This window comes from Engraulis encrasicolus, chromosome 8 (assembly GCF_034702125.1).
Source record: "Engraulis encrasicolus isolate BLACKSEA-1 chromosome 8, IST_EnEncr_1.0, whole genome shotgun sequence".
In the NCBI taxonomy this organism is placed as follows: Eukaryota; Metazoa; Chordata; class Actinopteri; order Clupeiformes; family Engraulidae; genus Engraulis; species Engraulis encrasicolus.
Window position 1 is genome coordinate 5,156,328 of NC_085864.1, and position 12,500 is coordinate 5,168,827.

Sequence of the window (12,500 nt, forward strand, 5' to 3'; positions counted from 1 at the left end):
ACGCCACAGCCGGCTGCCATACCGCATCACCATCAGACGCACCGCCTCCTTGATCTAGAAGGAAGGGAAGGAGATAGGTCAAAGGAACCGGTGTTGTCTTTTGAGAGTGGTAGATAATTGATGTATTTGATTCATGAAAAAGTTAGAAAACAGACAACAAAATAAAAACAACAGTGACGTTTTATTCTCTTAATGGCTGCCATAACGCATCACCATCTGACATACAAACCCTAGCAGCCAGGGGAGGCATTACATTAGAGTCGAGTAGAGAGTAGAGTGCTTTTATTGTCACTATATAAATACAGTGAGATTCTGTTTGGAAGCAACCCACAAATGCCCACAAAATAAAAGATATATTAACAGTATAATAAATAATATATAAAAGTCCATATGCATCTCACAGTATGGGGAGTCCTGAAGTATTGAGGGGGGTCAGGTGACGTATTGAGTTCAGAAGTCTAATGGCAGTAGGATAGAAACTGTACTTCATTCTTGTAGTGCGGGCACGCAGAGTCCTAAAGCGCCTGCCAGATGGTAGCATGGTGAAGAGCCTATGACCAGGGTGTGTGTGGTCTTTAAGGATGTTTAATGCTCTGTTTGTGCGGCGCGTATGGTGAATCTCCTCAAGTGTGGGTAGTTGGCAACCAATGATTCTTTCTGCTGTTTTAATAATGCGCTGTAACATCTTCTTGTTGTCGTGTGTGCAGCCGGTGTACCAAGATGTAATGCTGTATGTAATCACTGATTCAATCGTTACCAACCTCAAGTGCGAAGAAGTTGGGACAATACCATCTTTTTCAAAACACTCAATCCATACTGTGCATAAGATCGAGAATAGTGAAAAGACAACATATAAACTGTTAAAACTGGGCAAAATTATTGAAGTTTTTCCAATACATTCAGCTGATGTCTTCATCAAAAGCAACTTACAAACGAGGACATGATCAATGGCATTTAAAAATCAGGTAAAACATTAGGATAGGTTTTATTTTTTTGCATTTTGGGAGGTCGTAGAATATTGATGAATTGTATAACAAAACCTGACAACAACAAACAAGAAGTTGTGACTTTGCATATTAAAAGTAGAAGTCAAGGGTAAGGATACCTGATGCATTTAAAATTTAAAGTCCTTGGACACTTCGGGAATACAGAACACAGCTGCCAGCTCGACTTTATATAATTTAACAACTTCCTACAGTTTAATACACCCTTCCAAAACCCTAAACATTCAAGAAGGACATTTAAGTAGGACACATAATAGAAATGGTTATGCTATGCAGGGCCTCTTACAGATTTGTCTGGGCCCAGGACAAAGTCATCTAACCCCTTACCCAATAAATCTAGTGTGATGAGGACCCCATTCTGAATCCCCCTTCTCCTTGGGGCCTGGGACAACTGAGCCCTTTGACCACCCACCTCCCTGTCGGTTTCCCTGCCCTTAAAAAAATCCCAAAACATTAAAAGTTAAGGAGGGCAGTTAATACAGTTCACCGTGATTTAAACTGACCTTGGAGGGGTCCATGATGACGGTGGGTACGAAGTTGAGGAAGATGTGGTTACAGTCTGTGCGGACGGTGGTGTTGCTGAAGGCCACCTCCAGCTCATCCATGGCCTCCAGAAGCAGCCGCTCACCCTCGTTCTGCAGGTACTCAAACGATGCCTCCTACAGATACATACAATAACAAAAACACATGTTCAACAAACAGGGCTAATATAATTCAAAGTAGTGTTTATATTACACTGAAAATGAAGCGGACAAACTGGACGAAACAATTGTAAGCTTGTTATATCATATTCTGATAAATATCTGTGGTATTGGCATCTCCCATTGCCTTTACTATTAATACATATAAATTACACAATATGATAGGAAACATTGCAATGGATCTATGCTATAGATGGCCTGATTAACGTTCCAAATCTCACCTTGGTGACAAGGTCAGAGTGTCTGATGATGGCGCGCACGAAGAAGCGATAGTCCGTGACCTCTGCCCCCGCCTCCACGCGGGCGGCGCCCAGGTACAGGTGCATCTTGTGGTTGGCACAGGGCACGGCCCTCAGGGTGAAGTTACGCATGCGGTTCAGCTCCAGCTGGAAGGCCAACGCAGGCTCCAGGTGTCTGTAGATGCGATCCTCCTCAAACTGGTGTTGAGAAAGGAAGTAAGTCTTTGTTCGTATCTTCGACCTAAATTTCTAAATTTGCCTACTGGTTGGTATTTTTTGATATTTTGGTGGGTGCTTTAGTGGGTGGTTGGAGGTTACTCCATAACTAAAATCACAGGCCAGAACAATATACTGGGCTTCACTTTCAAAGCAATTTTATGAACGAACAATAGAAAAGGAGATCAGTATCTGCCATTAGTTCATCGCAGTCGTGAACAGAATCTTGGCATTAATTTGTTGTTTTGCAGTACGGTCACTGATGTGGGCACTAATAACATACAGTACCTAAATACTGGTTAGACACACAACTCAAGGCCTCTGTCGAGACTCAGGATAGCCATGACTTGGTGTGAGAAATACAGCTGTATTCTAAGTGAAGGAAAAGAGAAGCGGTCTCACACACTACCATCACCACCACCACCACCACCGCTACTCCCACACCTTACTCCACTATCACTAAAGAACCTCACTGGGATCTAATGACGGGAGATATTGACTGCTTGAGGGAAACAGAGTTTATTGAGATGGAAAATGGCCACAAGTTACGGGGGGAGAAAAAGAAAGAGAGAGAGAGAGAGGGAGGGAGAATGAGAGAAGGAGAGAGGCTGCTGGGCTAAGTAAATGAAATAAAAGCCAATCCCAGGCCATTAAATGGTTGCTTCATTCCTCCCAGTGCTGGGAAATAATTATTAAGTTCATTAGCCTAATGAGACGAGCTAGCCTATTTTCCAAGTAGGGCCAAACTCCAGCCAGGCAATGGAGGGGGGGCTCACCATTGATCACAAACATCAAGTCATTGGGATGGGGTGGGGGGTGCAGATGAGGAGGGGGGGTGGTGGTGAAGAGAAGAATACGAGGGAGAGGAAGAGGAAGGTTGGAAATGAGAGTAAGAGGTAGATAAAGTTGTGTGTGTTAGTGTGTGTGTGTGTGTGTGTGTGTGTGTGTGTGTGTGTGTGTGTGTGTGTGTGTGTGTGTGTGTGTGTGTGTGTGTGTGTGTGTGTGTGTGTGTGTGTGTGTGTGTGTGTGTGTGTGTGTGTGTGTGTGTGTGTGTGTAGGAACTGAGAGAGTGAGGGAGATGAGGCCATTGAGGAGGCTGAATAGTCTTCTCTTGTCCCCTCGGTGCAGGTTAAGAGTGCCAGGCACGGTCACTCCCTCAGGGACTATGGACGGTATTTAAAAAACGAAGGGCTCTTGCTCTCACTCCTCTACGCTGCCCGCTGGAGACTTTTAACCGCTTGGCACTCTTAGTAAAGGCGTATGTTAAAAGGCGACAGCGGAAATGTAACCTCTCTCCTAACCTCCTTAATCATTTTGCTTTTGTCAAAGGCAGAGAATGCACTCATCCTTGGGCTATTCTTTTTTTCTTCTTCTCCGCCTCTGAGTTTGTAAGCCTCTGATTGTGTGTCTACAAATAGTTTCTCGTTTGGGAAGAGCTGTGTTTGTGATTTTTGTGCCGTTCTTTTTGTTGCTAACAAAAAAAGACATTGGCCAGAGCAAGTGTGAATGTGTGTGTGTGAGTTGCTGCTGTGATGAGACGCAAACATACTGTGACAACACAGCAGCCACAAATACTGAGAAGAAAGAGGGAAAATTAGAAGAGGAAAATACAGGGGGAGAGACACACACACACACACACACACACACACACACACACACACACACACACACACACACACACACACACACACACACACACACACACACACACACACACACACACACACACACACACACACACACAAACACAGAGAGAGAGAGATACAGAGAGACACACACAAAAAAAGAACGAGGTGAAACTGATAGATCAAGAAAGAAAGACAGAGTGAATGAAAGTGAGAGAAAGTGAGAGCATCCAACCAACAGTGCGAGGGCAAGGTCATGAAGAGCGTTCACACTCACCTCATCTCTGGCACGGAAGGTGAAGTACTTGGGGAAAACTCTCTGTGGTCGGCCAGCCAGGGAGACAAAACACCAACACAAACACAAACACAACAGAAAAAACACACACCAGGCAATACAATACAGAGACACACAAAAACAGAAACACAACACAGACATAAACACAACACAAACACAACACAGCAAACACACAAACACAACACAGCAAACAGACAAACACAACACAGCAAACACACACACACACACACAGACATAAACACAACACAAACACAACACAGCAAACACAACACAAACACAACACAGACATAAACACAACACAAACACAACACAGCAAACACACAAACACAACACAGCAAACAGACAAACACAACACAGCAAACACACACACACACACACACACACACACACACACACACACACACACACACACACACACACACACACACACACACACACACACACACACACACACACACACACACACACACACACACACACACACACACACACACACACACACACACAGACACAAACATAGACACAACACAACACACACAAAGCAGAGCATAATGAATCAGAAGTCTGTGACATGGAAAAACCACACTACACCACACCATACCACACCATCCCACCTCTACCCACCGCATCACCAACACCAACAGCATCACAACACCCACCACCAACCACTCCCACAGCCTCAGTGTGCCAGCCAAAACCAGGCAAACGGAGCTGCAAGTCCCTTGGAAAGTTTTGACAACACAAGCACGTAATGATGCCAAGTAAGGGAGGCAGGGTGGTGGTGGTGATGGTGGTGTTGGGGAGGTGAAATGAGGCAAAACTTCACCCATCCGCACACACACACACACTTCATCTCACCACCCCCCACTCCCCCGAAGCCCTCGTCTTCACTTAGCTCTCTCCAAAGGCAACGCAGGGGAAAGCCAAACATGAAAGTGAGTAGAGGGAGACTGGGGCCGTTTTTTGCTGCTGCTGCGGCGGGGCAAGTGGTCCCCGCTGGGCGATAATCTGATCAACGTTATGGAAACAATCACAATAATTCCCTTAAATTAGCTCGACGTGGCACCCCGCCAGCCCAGAGATTGGAAAGCGATCGCGCCGAGGCCCTTCTCTAATAACGCCGCTAACTACTCGGCAAGGGCAGAAAATTGGGTGCCTGGCAAGAGGAGGGATCCTCAGCGGCAAACGCACTGGGCTCCAATTAACAACTGTAAATACATAGGGCTGAAGGAGAGAGAGAGAAAGAGAGAGAGAGAGAGAAAGAGAGAGAGAGAGAAATGATAGGAGAATTCAAAGTCTGTGTGTGCATCAGTGTGTGTGTGTGTGTGTGTGTGTGTGTGTGTGTGTGTGTGTGTGTGTGTGTGTGTGTGTGTGTGTGTGTGTGTGTGTGTGTGTGTGTGTGTGTGTGTGTGTGTGTGTGTGTGTGTGTGAAACCGCTACCAGTGGGGCCTGGATTGCACATTTCTTGTTTCTCTTCTCGTTCAGCGTTAATTCATCAATTTGAACTGCGGCAGAGATAATCTTTTAACACGTGTCACTTTTTATTCATTATCTGGGGCACGACTGCAAATGCTCAACTGGAGGGATGGTGGTGGGGGGTGCTGGAGAGACAAATTGTGAAAAATGATTGTGCCGGGCGCAAAGACAGTTTTAGCTTTTGCTGCTAACAAAGCATATGGCTGATGTGCCTTAAAATATTTCTAATGCAAAGACATGAACGTGATTCAACTTTCGCGTGGCCAATTACCATTGACTTGCGCATCAGAAAATGTTCTAAAACATTAAAAACTGATGAGAAGAGAGTCAATACCTAAATTCAGTCTAAAGGCCATGCAATGTCAAATAGGCATGGTGGTGACAGTACTTAGAAAGACAAAAAGTAGATATGTGTATGATTCTTTAGGTGTTTTACTAGTGGTAGTACTGTATCTGTGAAATAGTTTAATGCAGATCTGTTACTGAAAAGTTGCATGATATCGAACATTTAACTTATGAATTTATGGATTTTATCCCTTAAATGTTTTAAGGAAATTGCTAATATTTTGACAACATGAGCCTAGCTAAATGAAAATCACCAGCACAGAGACCCAGGCAAGCTAGACTAAGCTATAGCTGCCTACACTATGTGTGTGTGTCACGTACTGGCAGAGGATCAGACAGCAAACAGAGGAGTGGGCCCGCTGGCTGTCTGAGGCGAGGCTGATTTGACAGCCCTATAGCATCCACACACTGTAATTTTCATTACCGGGGGGACAGCTGTAGGTTTACACCATTGCCAGCGCAGGACAGCCAGCAATTTAGCATTTTTACAATCCAGCCCAAACGTGCGTGCAGCTGGGAAGTGAAGTGAAGTGAACGCACGTCACGTCAGCCAGGGGCAGAGGAGCGTTTCCAGTCTGCCAGCTTGTCTCGACGGCGTCAGACACCGAGCATATGCAGGCTTGAGTGTTTGTGTGTGTGTGTGTGTGTGTGTGTGTGTGTGTGTGTGTGTGTGTGTGTGTGTGTGTGTGTGTGTGTGTGTGTGTGTGTGTGGTGCGGTGGGGGAAGGAGTAGAACATATATCTCTGCTCGTCTGTGTGAGAGAGGGAGTAACAGGTTGTCTAAAATAAAAGGGGGGGGCTGTATATGTTTAGGGCTAAAAATATATAATACTCCTGTTTTCATCTGCATACGGCATCAGAATTTATGTATGCTCCCAAAACAAAACAAAAAACTGCATATTGAAGCTCAATTGTTTTCAAAAAGGCATCAACCCAAAGAGAAAAGTACACGTGTACAGGACAGAGAAGAAATATAGGCAGCTGAGGAACCGTAACCCTTAAGCCAGGAACACAATTGGACAGTTCAACCTTCAACCTGAGTGTAAGTGTGAGTGTGTGCGCACAAGTGAGGCTGTGCATGTGTGTCTCTTCTCATTGACATGTTTTGAAAGCGAAGATCATTGATGTACAACCATGGGCCAATGAGGGACACTAATTCTGATTCTAAGGCCGCTGTCTCGATTGCATCAGCTACACAACACCTTGCAATTACTGTGGGAGGCGACCCCACAACGCTTAGCATGATTACCACCCAGGGGCCTGCCCAAACACATCCAACACCCCCCATCACCACACAGACACCACACCCATCATCTCATCTTCCCTACCTCCGCAATCAAGGCCTGCCCCCACCTAATCAAATGATAGCCAAAAACAGTAATCCCCCACATTTCAAATGGCAGTACGATACGGAACGTGGGGGGTTGAAGGTTGAAGATGGAAATGGGCTTGTGGAGATTTGAAGGTGGAGATGGAGATGGAGATGGAGTGGTCAGACAGTGAACAGAAGGATGGTGATGGCTGCAGGTGTCTTCATCAGTGCAGGGTGCACTTAGTGCCTCAGCTGACGAGATCAAGAACATCGACACGGCTCATGGCTTCTGGCTGCTGATGCTGCTCCAGTGTCATCACCATCACCGCAGATACTGAAGAGAGTTGATTGGCCTCCTTCAGCGGTTGTCATGACGCTCATCCTCTCTATTGGCTCTCCATGCTGGAAGGCTCTTTGTTGGCCCAGACGACTCCACTTTATTCCCTCTCACCTCTTCTTCTTCTGCAGCCTTCTCCTCTGTCACTCACTACTAGAAACCAGGGGTTGTGAGCTGCTCTGGCGCACTGCACTAAAACCTACAGTACATGCATACTGGCTATATACATGAGTACTAAGTCTAAGGTCAATAAAAATCTTCAGATTCTATTATATTCTATGCGTGGGCAACATTGCCCATGGGGTTTGAGTCCTGCTTCGATCATTTTCCATTCCTAACCAGTCACTCTCTCCCTGTCTACTCTTCACCGTCCAGTCAAAACGAAGCAACAAAAAAGTCCAGAAAAAGGAGGAACCAGGGGAGAGACCAAACCCAAAAGCCCACCAATCACCAATGTAGCTATAGCCTACGGTTCATACACCCAAACACCACCGCTGTATCTTTACTCACATGGAACCTCTGGTGCACCTCAAAGATCATCTGGTGTCTGCAGTCCTGCCACAGCAAACACAAACCACACACAACGATCTCACTCCATCCCAACATGCTCACTTCATTTGGCTTTTTCTCACACACGCACGCACGCACGCACGCACGCGCACAAAACTCACCTTCTGTGCCACCAGGAATGTTAGTCTGCGAATACCATGCTCCACCAGTAGGAGTTTCTGGGTATAAGAAAGACAAGCATACACAAAATTAAGATCGTAAAGGTGTATCTTTGGGAAAATCAAAATATACAAACATTTTTTTTTAGGTCTGAATAGCCTGATTCACATTTTCTATTTAGTGCTCTGAGACGGCTAGTATACTGTACTGAACATATCATAATCCCAGACAGTGTGTTTTTTGTGTGTGGAAAGCAGCTTTTGTTCACGCTTTATCTAAGGATTAATACAACTCTTTTCCACAGTGTGTGTGCGTGTGCATGGGTGCGTGAGCGCGTGTGCATGTGTGTGTGGTAAATGGCTCCTGTTGAGTACTGATGTTTGCATTAAACATGCATCCCACTGTGAACATGAGTGTCATGTTTACATTCATGTGTGCCTTCATGATGCCTATATGTGCTTGTGTGTGTGTGTGTGTGTGTGTGTGTGTGTGTGTGTGTGTGTGTGTGTGTGTGTGTGTGTGTGTGTGTGTGTGTGTGTGTGTGTGTGTGTGTGTGTGTGTGTGTGTGTGTGTGTGTGTGTGTGTGTGTGTGTATGTGCGCGTGTGTACTGTATAAGTGATTTTGTATGAAATAAGAAGTTATTATAGGCCTTGCACCAAGCTTCCAAGAGCTTCCCCCACCCCCCAACACACACACACAGACACACAGTCATCCAGGCAGCCCAACGACAAAACAAGCGCCCAATCAGGGCCACAAGTGCTGGATAATGAGGCCCGCTTGGCTTGGCTGCCTAGCTGCTCCTGCTGTTACCACACGAGAGGCTGCATCAGACAACACAGCACTACACAACACTACACAGCCCAGGTTACAACAAGAGGCCAAGATTAGGTCATCAGTTACCTGCCGAGCCGAGCAGAAGAAGAGTCATTTCAAACCACCACAACCGACGCAGCATTCAGGGGAGACATTCACGGTGATCCTAATTTTGTCTTTTATGGCACTACAAATACACAATGGGAACCCTAACCGTGTGTCTGTGTCTGTGTCTGTGTGTGTTTTCATATGTGTTTTGACATCATCACACCATCAGCTATGACACCTAGTCTTGACAATGTTCATTATAAAACATAGGAATATTGCATTTTTGCTCTTCTACTTCTGCATGAGGTGACGCCTCTTCCAATGGAGACCTGCTGTTTATGTGTCACACCCATTGATTGTACATTAGACCGGTCACACCATTTTGAGCCTACTGGCTCACTCTGTGCTACAAGTATGTGTGACAAAAACATCTCAACACATGCACACACGTGCATGTGCAGATACGCGCATAAGTGCCCATATGTACAGGCGCGCGCGCGCACACACACACACACACACACACGCGCACACACACACACACACGCGCACACACACACACACACGCACACACACACACACACACACACACACACACACACACACACACACACACACACACACACACACACACAATCACATGCGCACACACACTGGAGACAGCGTGTAAAACTAGCCTATAAACCCAACAATACAGCCTGACGCGCTGCTTTCAAGGGCACTAAATCTGCTTTCGCTCAGCTTATGCTCTGACTGCAGCACGCATGTACAGTGCATGTACGTATGTGCCACTGGAGGAAACGCGACGCCTAAACATCGAGAATAAAAGTGCTCTAACATACATATACCCTCCTCCCTGATAGCTGCTGAAGAGAGGGGGTGGAAAGAAGAGGGAGAGAGAAAAAAGGGGGGGTGGGAGAGAACAAGAAGAAAAAAAACTGGTGGCTCCCTTCATTGGGAGTGCCAGGGGGATTCAGCCATGCAGGGCGGGCGGCAGGCAGCAGTGTGCCCGAGATCACAGCATTTGAATAATGCGAGTTGAAGGCACCTTTTTCTGCGGTGGCGTACAGTACAGTACGTACGAGGGAGGGGAGGGAGGGAGGGAGATTAAAAATGCTGAAACGTGTAAGAAAACGTCTTCGGGGTGGGCTGAGCTGGGGTGATAAAGCCGTGATGTGCCGCGACAGTAGTGGCGGCTTCGGCGACGACAAACGTTCTCGGGCGAAAAAGAAGAAGAAGAAGGAGAAGAAGGAGGATGAGGAGGAGGAGGAGGAGAGCCAGGCGTGGAAAGCGGATGTCAGGACAAACCCGCACACACACACACACACACACACACACACACACACACACACACACACGGACAGACACAGACACACACACACACACACACACACACACACACACACACACACACACACACACACACTGACACATACACACACACACACACACACACACAGAGACAGACAACGTTTGGTTGGCAAATGTGCTCTCTTCAGGATGTTCTGGGACGGGATATACCTTTACTTTGACTGCTCGCCTTTCTTGTGGCGCCTGGTAAGCCTTCAATTAAATGACGGCTACCTTTTTCAAGTCGCTAATCCTCTTAGCATGGAGCCTAACCCCTTTGCCATGCACACTTCCTAGTGCCTTACTTACTTACTCGTTAGAAAGAGAGGAAAAAAATGAAATAAAAAAGTGAGGAAATGGCAGGCAGAAGAAGGAGGAGGAGGAGAAAAAAACACCAGCTAGAAGTGATCGCATTCTAGCCTACAGTCAAGGGTTCACTGCAGGGCCTTACACATACAGATGCATGCATGTTTTTTTTTTTTTTTTTTTTTTTTTTTTTTTTTTTTTTTTTTAGAAAAGCACAAAAACACAACAATACCTCTTAATATATGTCCTCTACAAGTCTTCTGTTGTCCAGTCTTGCACTTTAAATGTCTGTATGAGCACTGTCTATGTCCATACTGTCTTAAGTCCATGTATAAGTACTGTCTATGTCTATACTGTCTATGTCCTTACCTTAATTAGTCTATGTCTGTATGGGAAAGCAAGAAATGTAATTTCAAATTCTTTGTATGACCAGTGCATGTAAAGAAATTGACAATAAAACCTACTTGACTTGATGCATGCACGCACGCACGCACACGCGCACACGCACGCACGCACGCACACGCACACACATACACACACTCTTCATCCCCTAACATAAAAACACATGTAGACCACAGTAAACTGACAAAAACACACACACTTTTTCATCCCCAACACATACCTTGTACACTCTAAACTGTCCATGTAAGCGGGGTTCTCTCACCTTGGACTGTGTGAAGTCGTGCAGCATGGTGGCCAGCCCGTTGTCGTCGATGTTTCCCTCTGTCTTAATGGCCACGTTCAGGATCTGGATGGGCTCATCCGGGACACTCTGGTGGAGACACACAGTTGCACAGCATATGTCACATACAGTAGCACAGGAATGAGGAATGAGCATGGGGAAATGGTCTGAATGTGGGGTATTGGTGGGGTGGGTATTGTTGACTTCGTCTTGGACACTAAAAAGGCATAGCAGAGTGTTCCGCATATTACAGGCAAGGCACAAGTGGGCATTCACAAAAGAACAGCTGGATGGTGTCTTGGTGGCTTGGTGGGCTATTATGCCAGGGACCCAGGTTCAAGTCCAGCCCGAGGTCCGAGTCATTTTCCGATCTTTACCCAAGTCTTTCTCCCACTACTTTCCGGATCACATTTTCACTGTCCTATTTCCAATACTGGCATAAAAGCTCAATAACTATCTAAAAAGAAGTAGAACTGGACAGGTGGAACTGGACATTGCACACTGATAAGTGCCGCATAGCATAGGTTAGGAATATTTGAATGCACAAAAAATGTGAACTGGACACTCAGTTTAAGACACTGCACCCATGCATGAACACATGGGAGATGGACTATGTTCGCGCCAGTCATAACGCAGGTCAAACATACATACAGTACATAAGCACATCACAGCTGGACATGCAGTCAAATATGTTGCACGGCACAGTTCAGGTTCGTAGGAACAGGCAGGAGCTGGACACTAATAGAGACGTGTGGCACTCGTGTGGCATAGCTGAGCCCATAGCACAGGCCGGGGTCAGGCACAAGTGAACACACACAAAAGAGCTGGGGCCATTTCCAGGAGGGTGGCATTACCAACAAAATGAGGTTTTCAATGAAAAGGGGGAAAAGGGAAGAGGGAGGAAGACATTAGGGGGTGAGGTGTGTGTGTGTGTGTGTGTGTGTGTGTGTGTGTGTGTGTGTGTGTGTGTGTGTGTGGTGGTGGTGGTGGGGGGATATGGGCAAGAGGTTAGAAGTGCAAGCCCAGAGATGGGACAGCAGAGGGGGGTGGGAATAAGGTTAGGAGCCTGCAAGAATGACATGGGT

At 46.2% G+C, this 12,500-nt stretch overlaps 1 protein-coding gene across 4 annotated transcripts in view; it reads right to left on the minus strand.

Annotated features, from left to right (window-relative positions):
* Positions 1-12,500, minus strand: part of LOC134454083 (acetyl-CoA carboxylase-like) — a 132,582-nt gene that overhangs the window by 84,328 nt on the left and 35,754 nt on the right. For 3 of the 4 annotated variants that reach the window (XM_063204859.1, XM_063204860.1, XM_063204862.1), the window contains 7 exons: positions 11,398-11,505; positions 8,221-8,277; positions 8,060-8,104; positions 4,063-4,104; positions 1,927-2,142; positions 1,508-1,663; positions 1-54 (listed from right to left, as the gene is read on the minus strand). The exon at positions 1-54 is cut by the window's left edge and continues 171 nt beyond it. In XM_063204859.1, the coding sequence (XP_063060929.1) occupies positions 1-54; positions 1,508-1,663; positions 1,927-2,142; positions 4,063-4,104; positions 8,060-8,104; positions 8,221-8,277; positions 11,398-11,505 (678 nt within the window). The remainder of the gene's footprint in view (positions 55-1,507; positions 1,664-1,926; positions 2,143-4,062; positions 4,105-8,059; positions 8,105-8,220; positions 8,278-11,397; positions 11,506-12,500) is intronic. The other variant, XM_063204861.1, reaches the window with a different exon arrangement.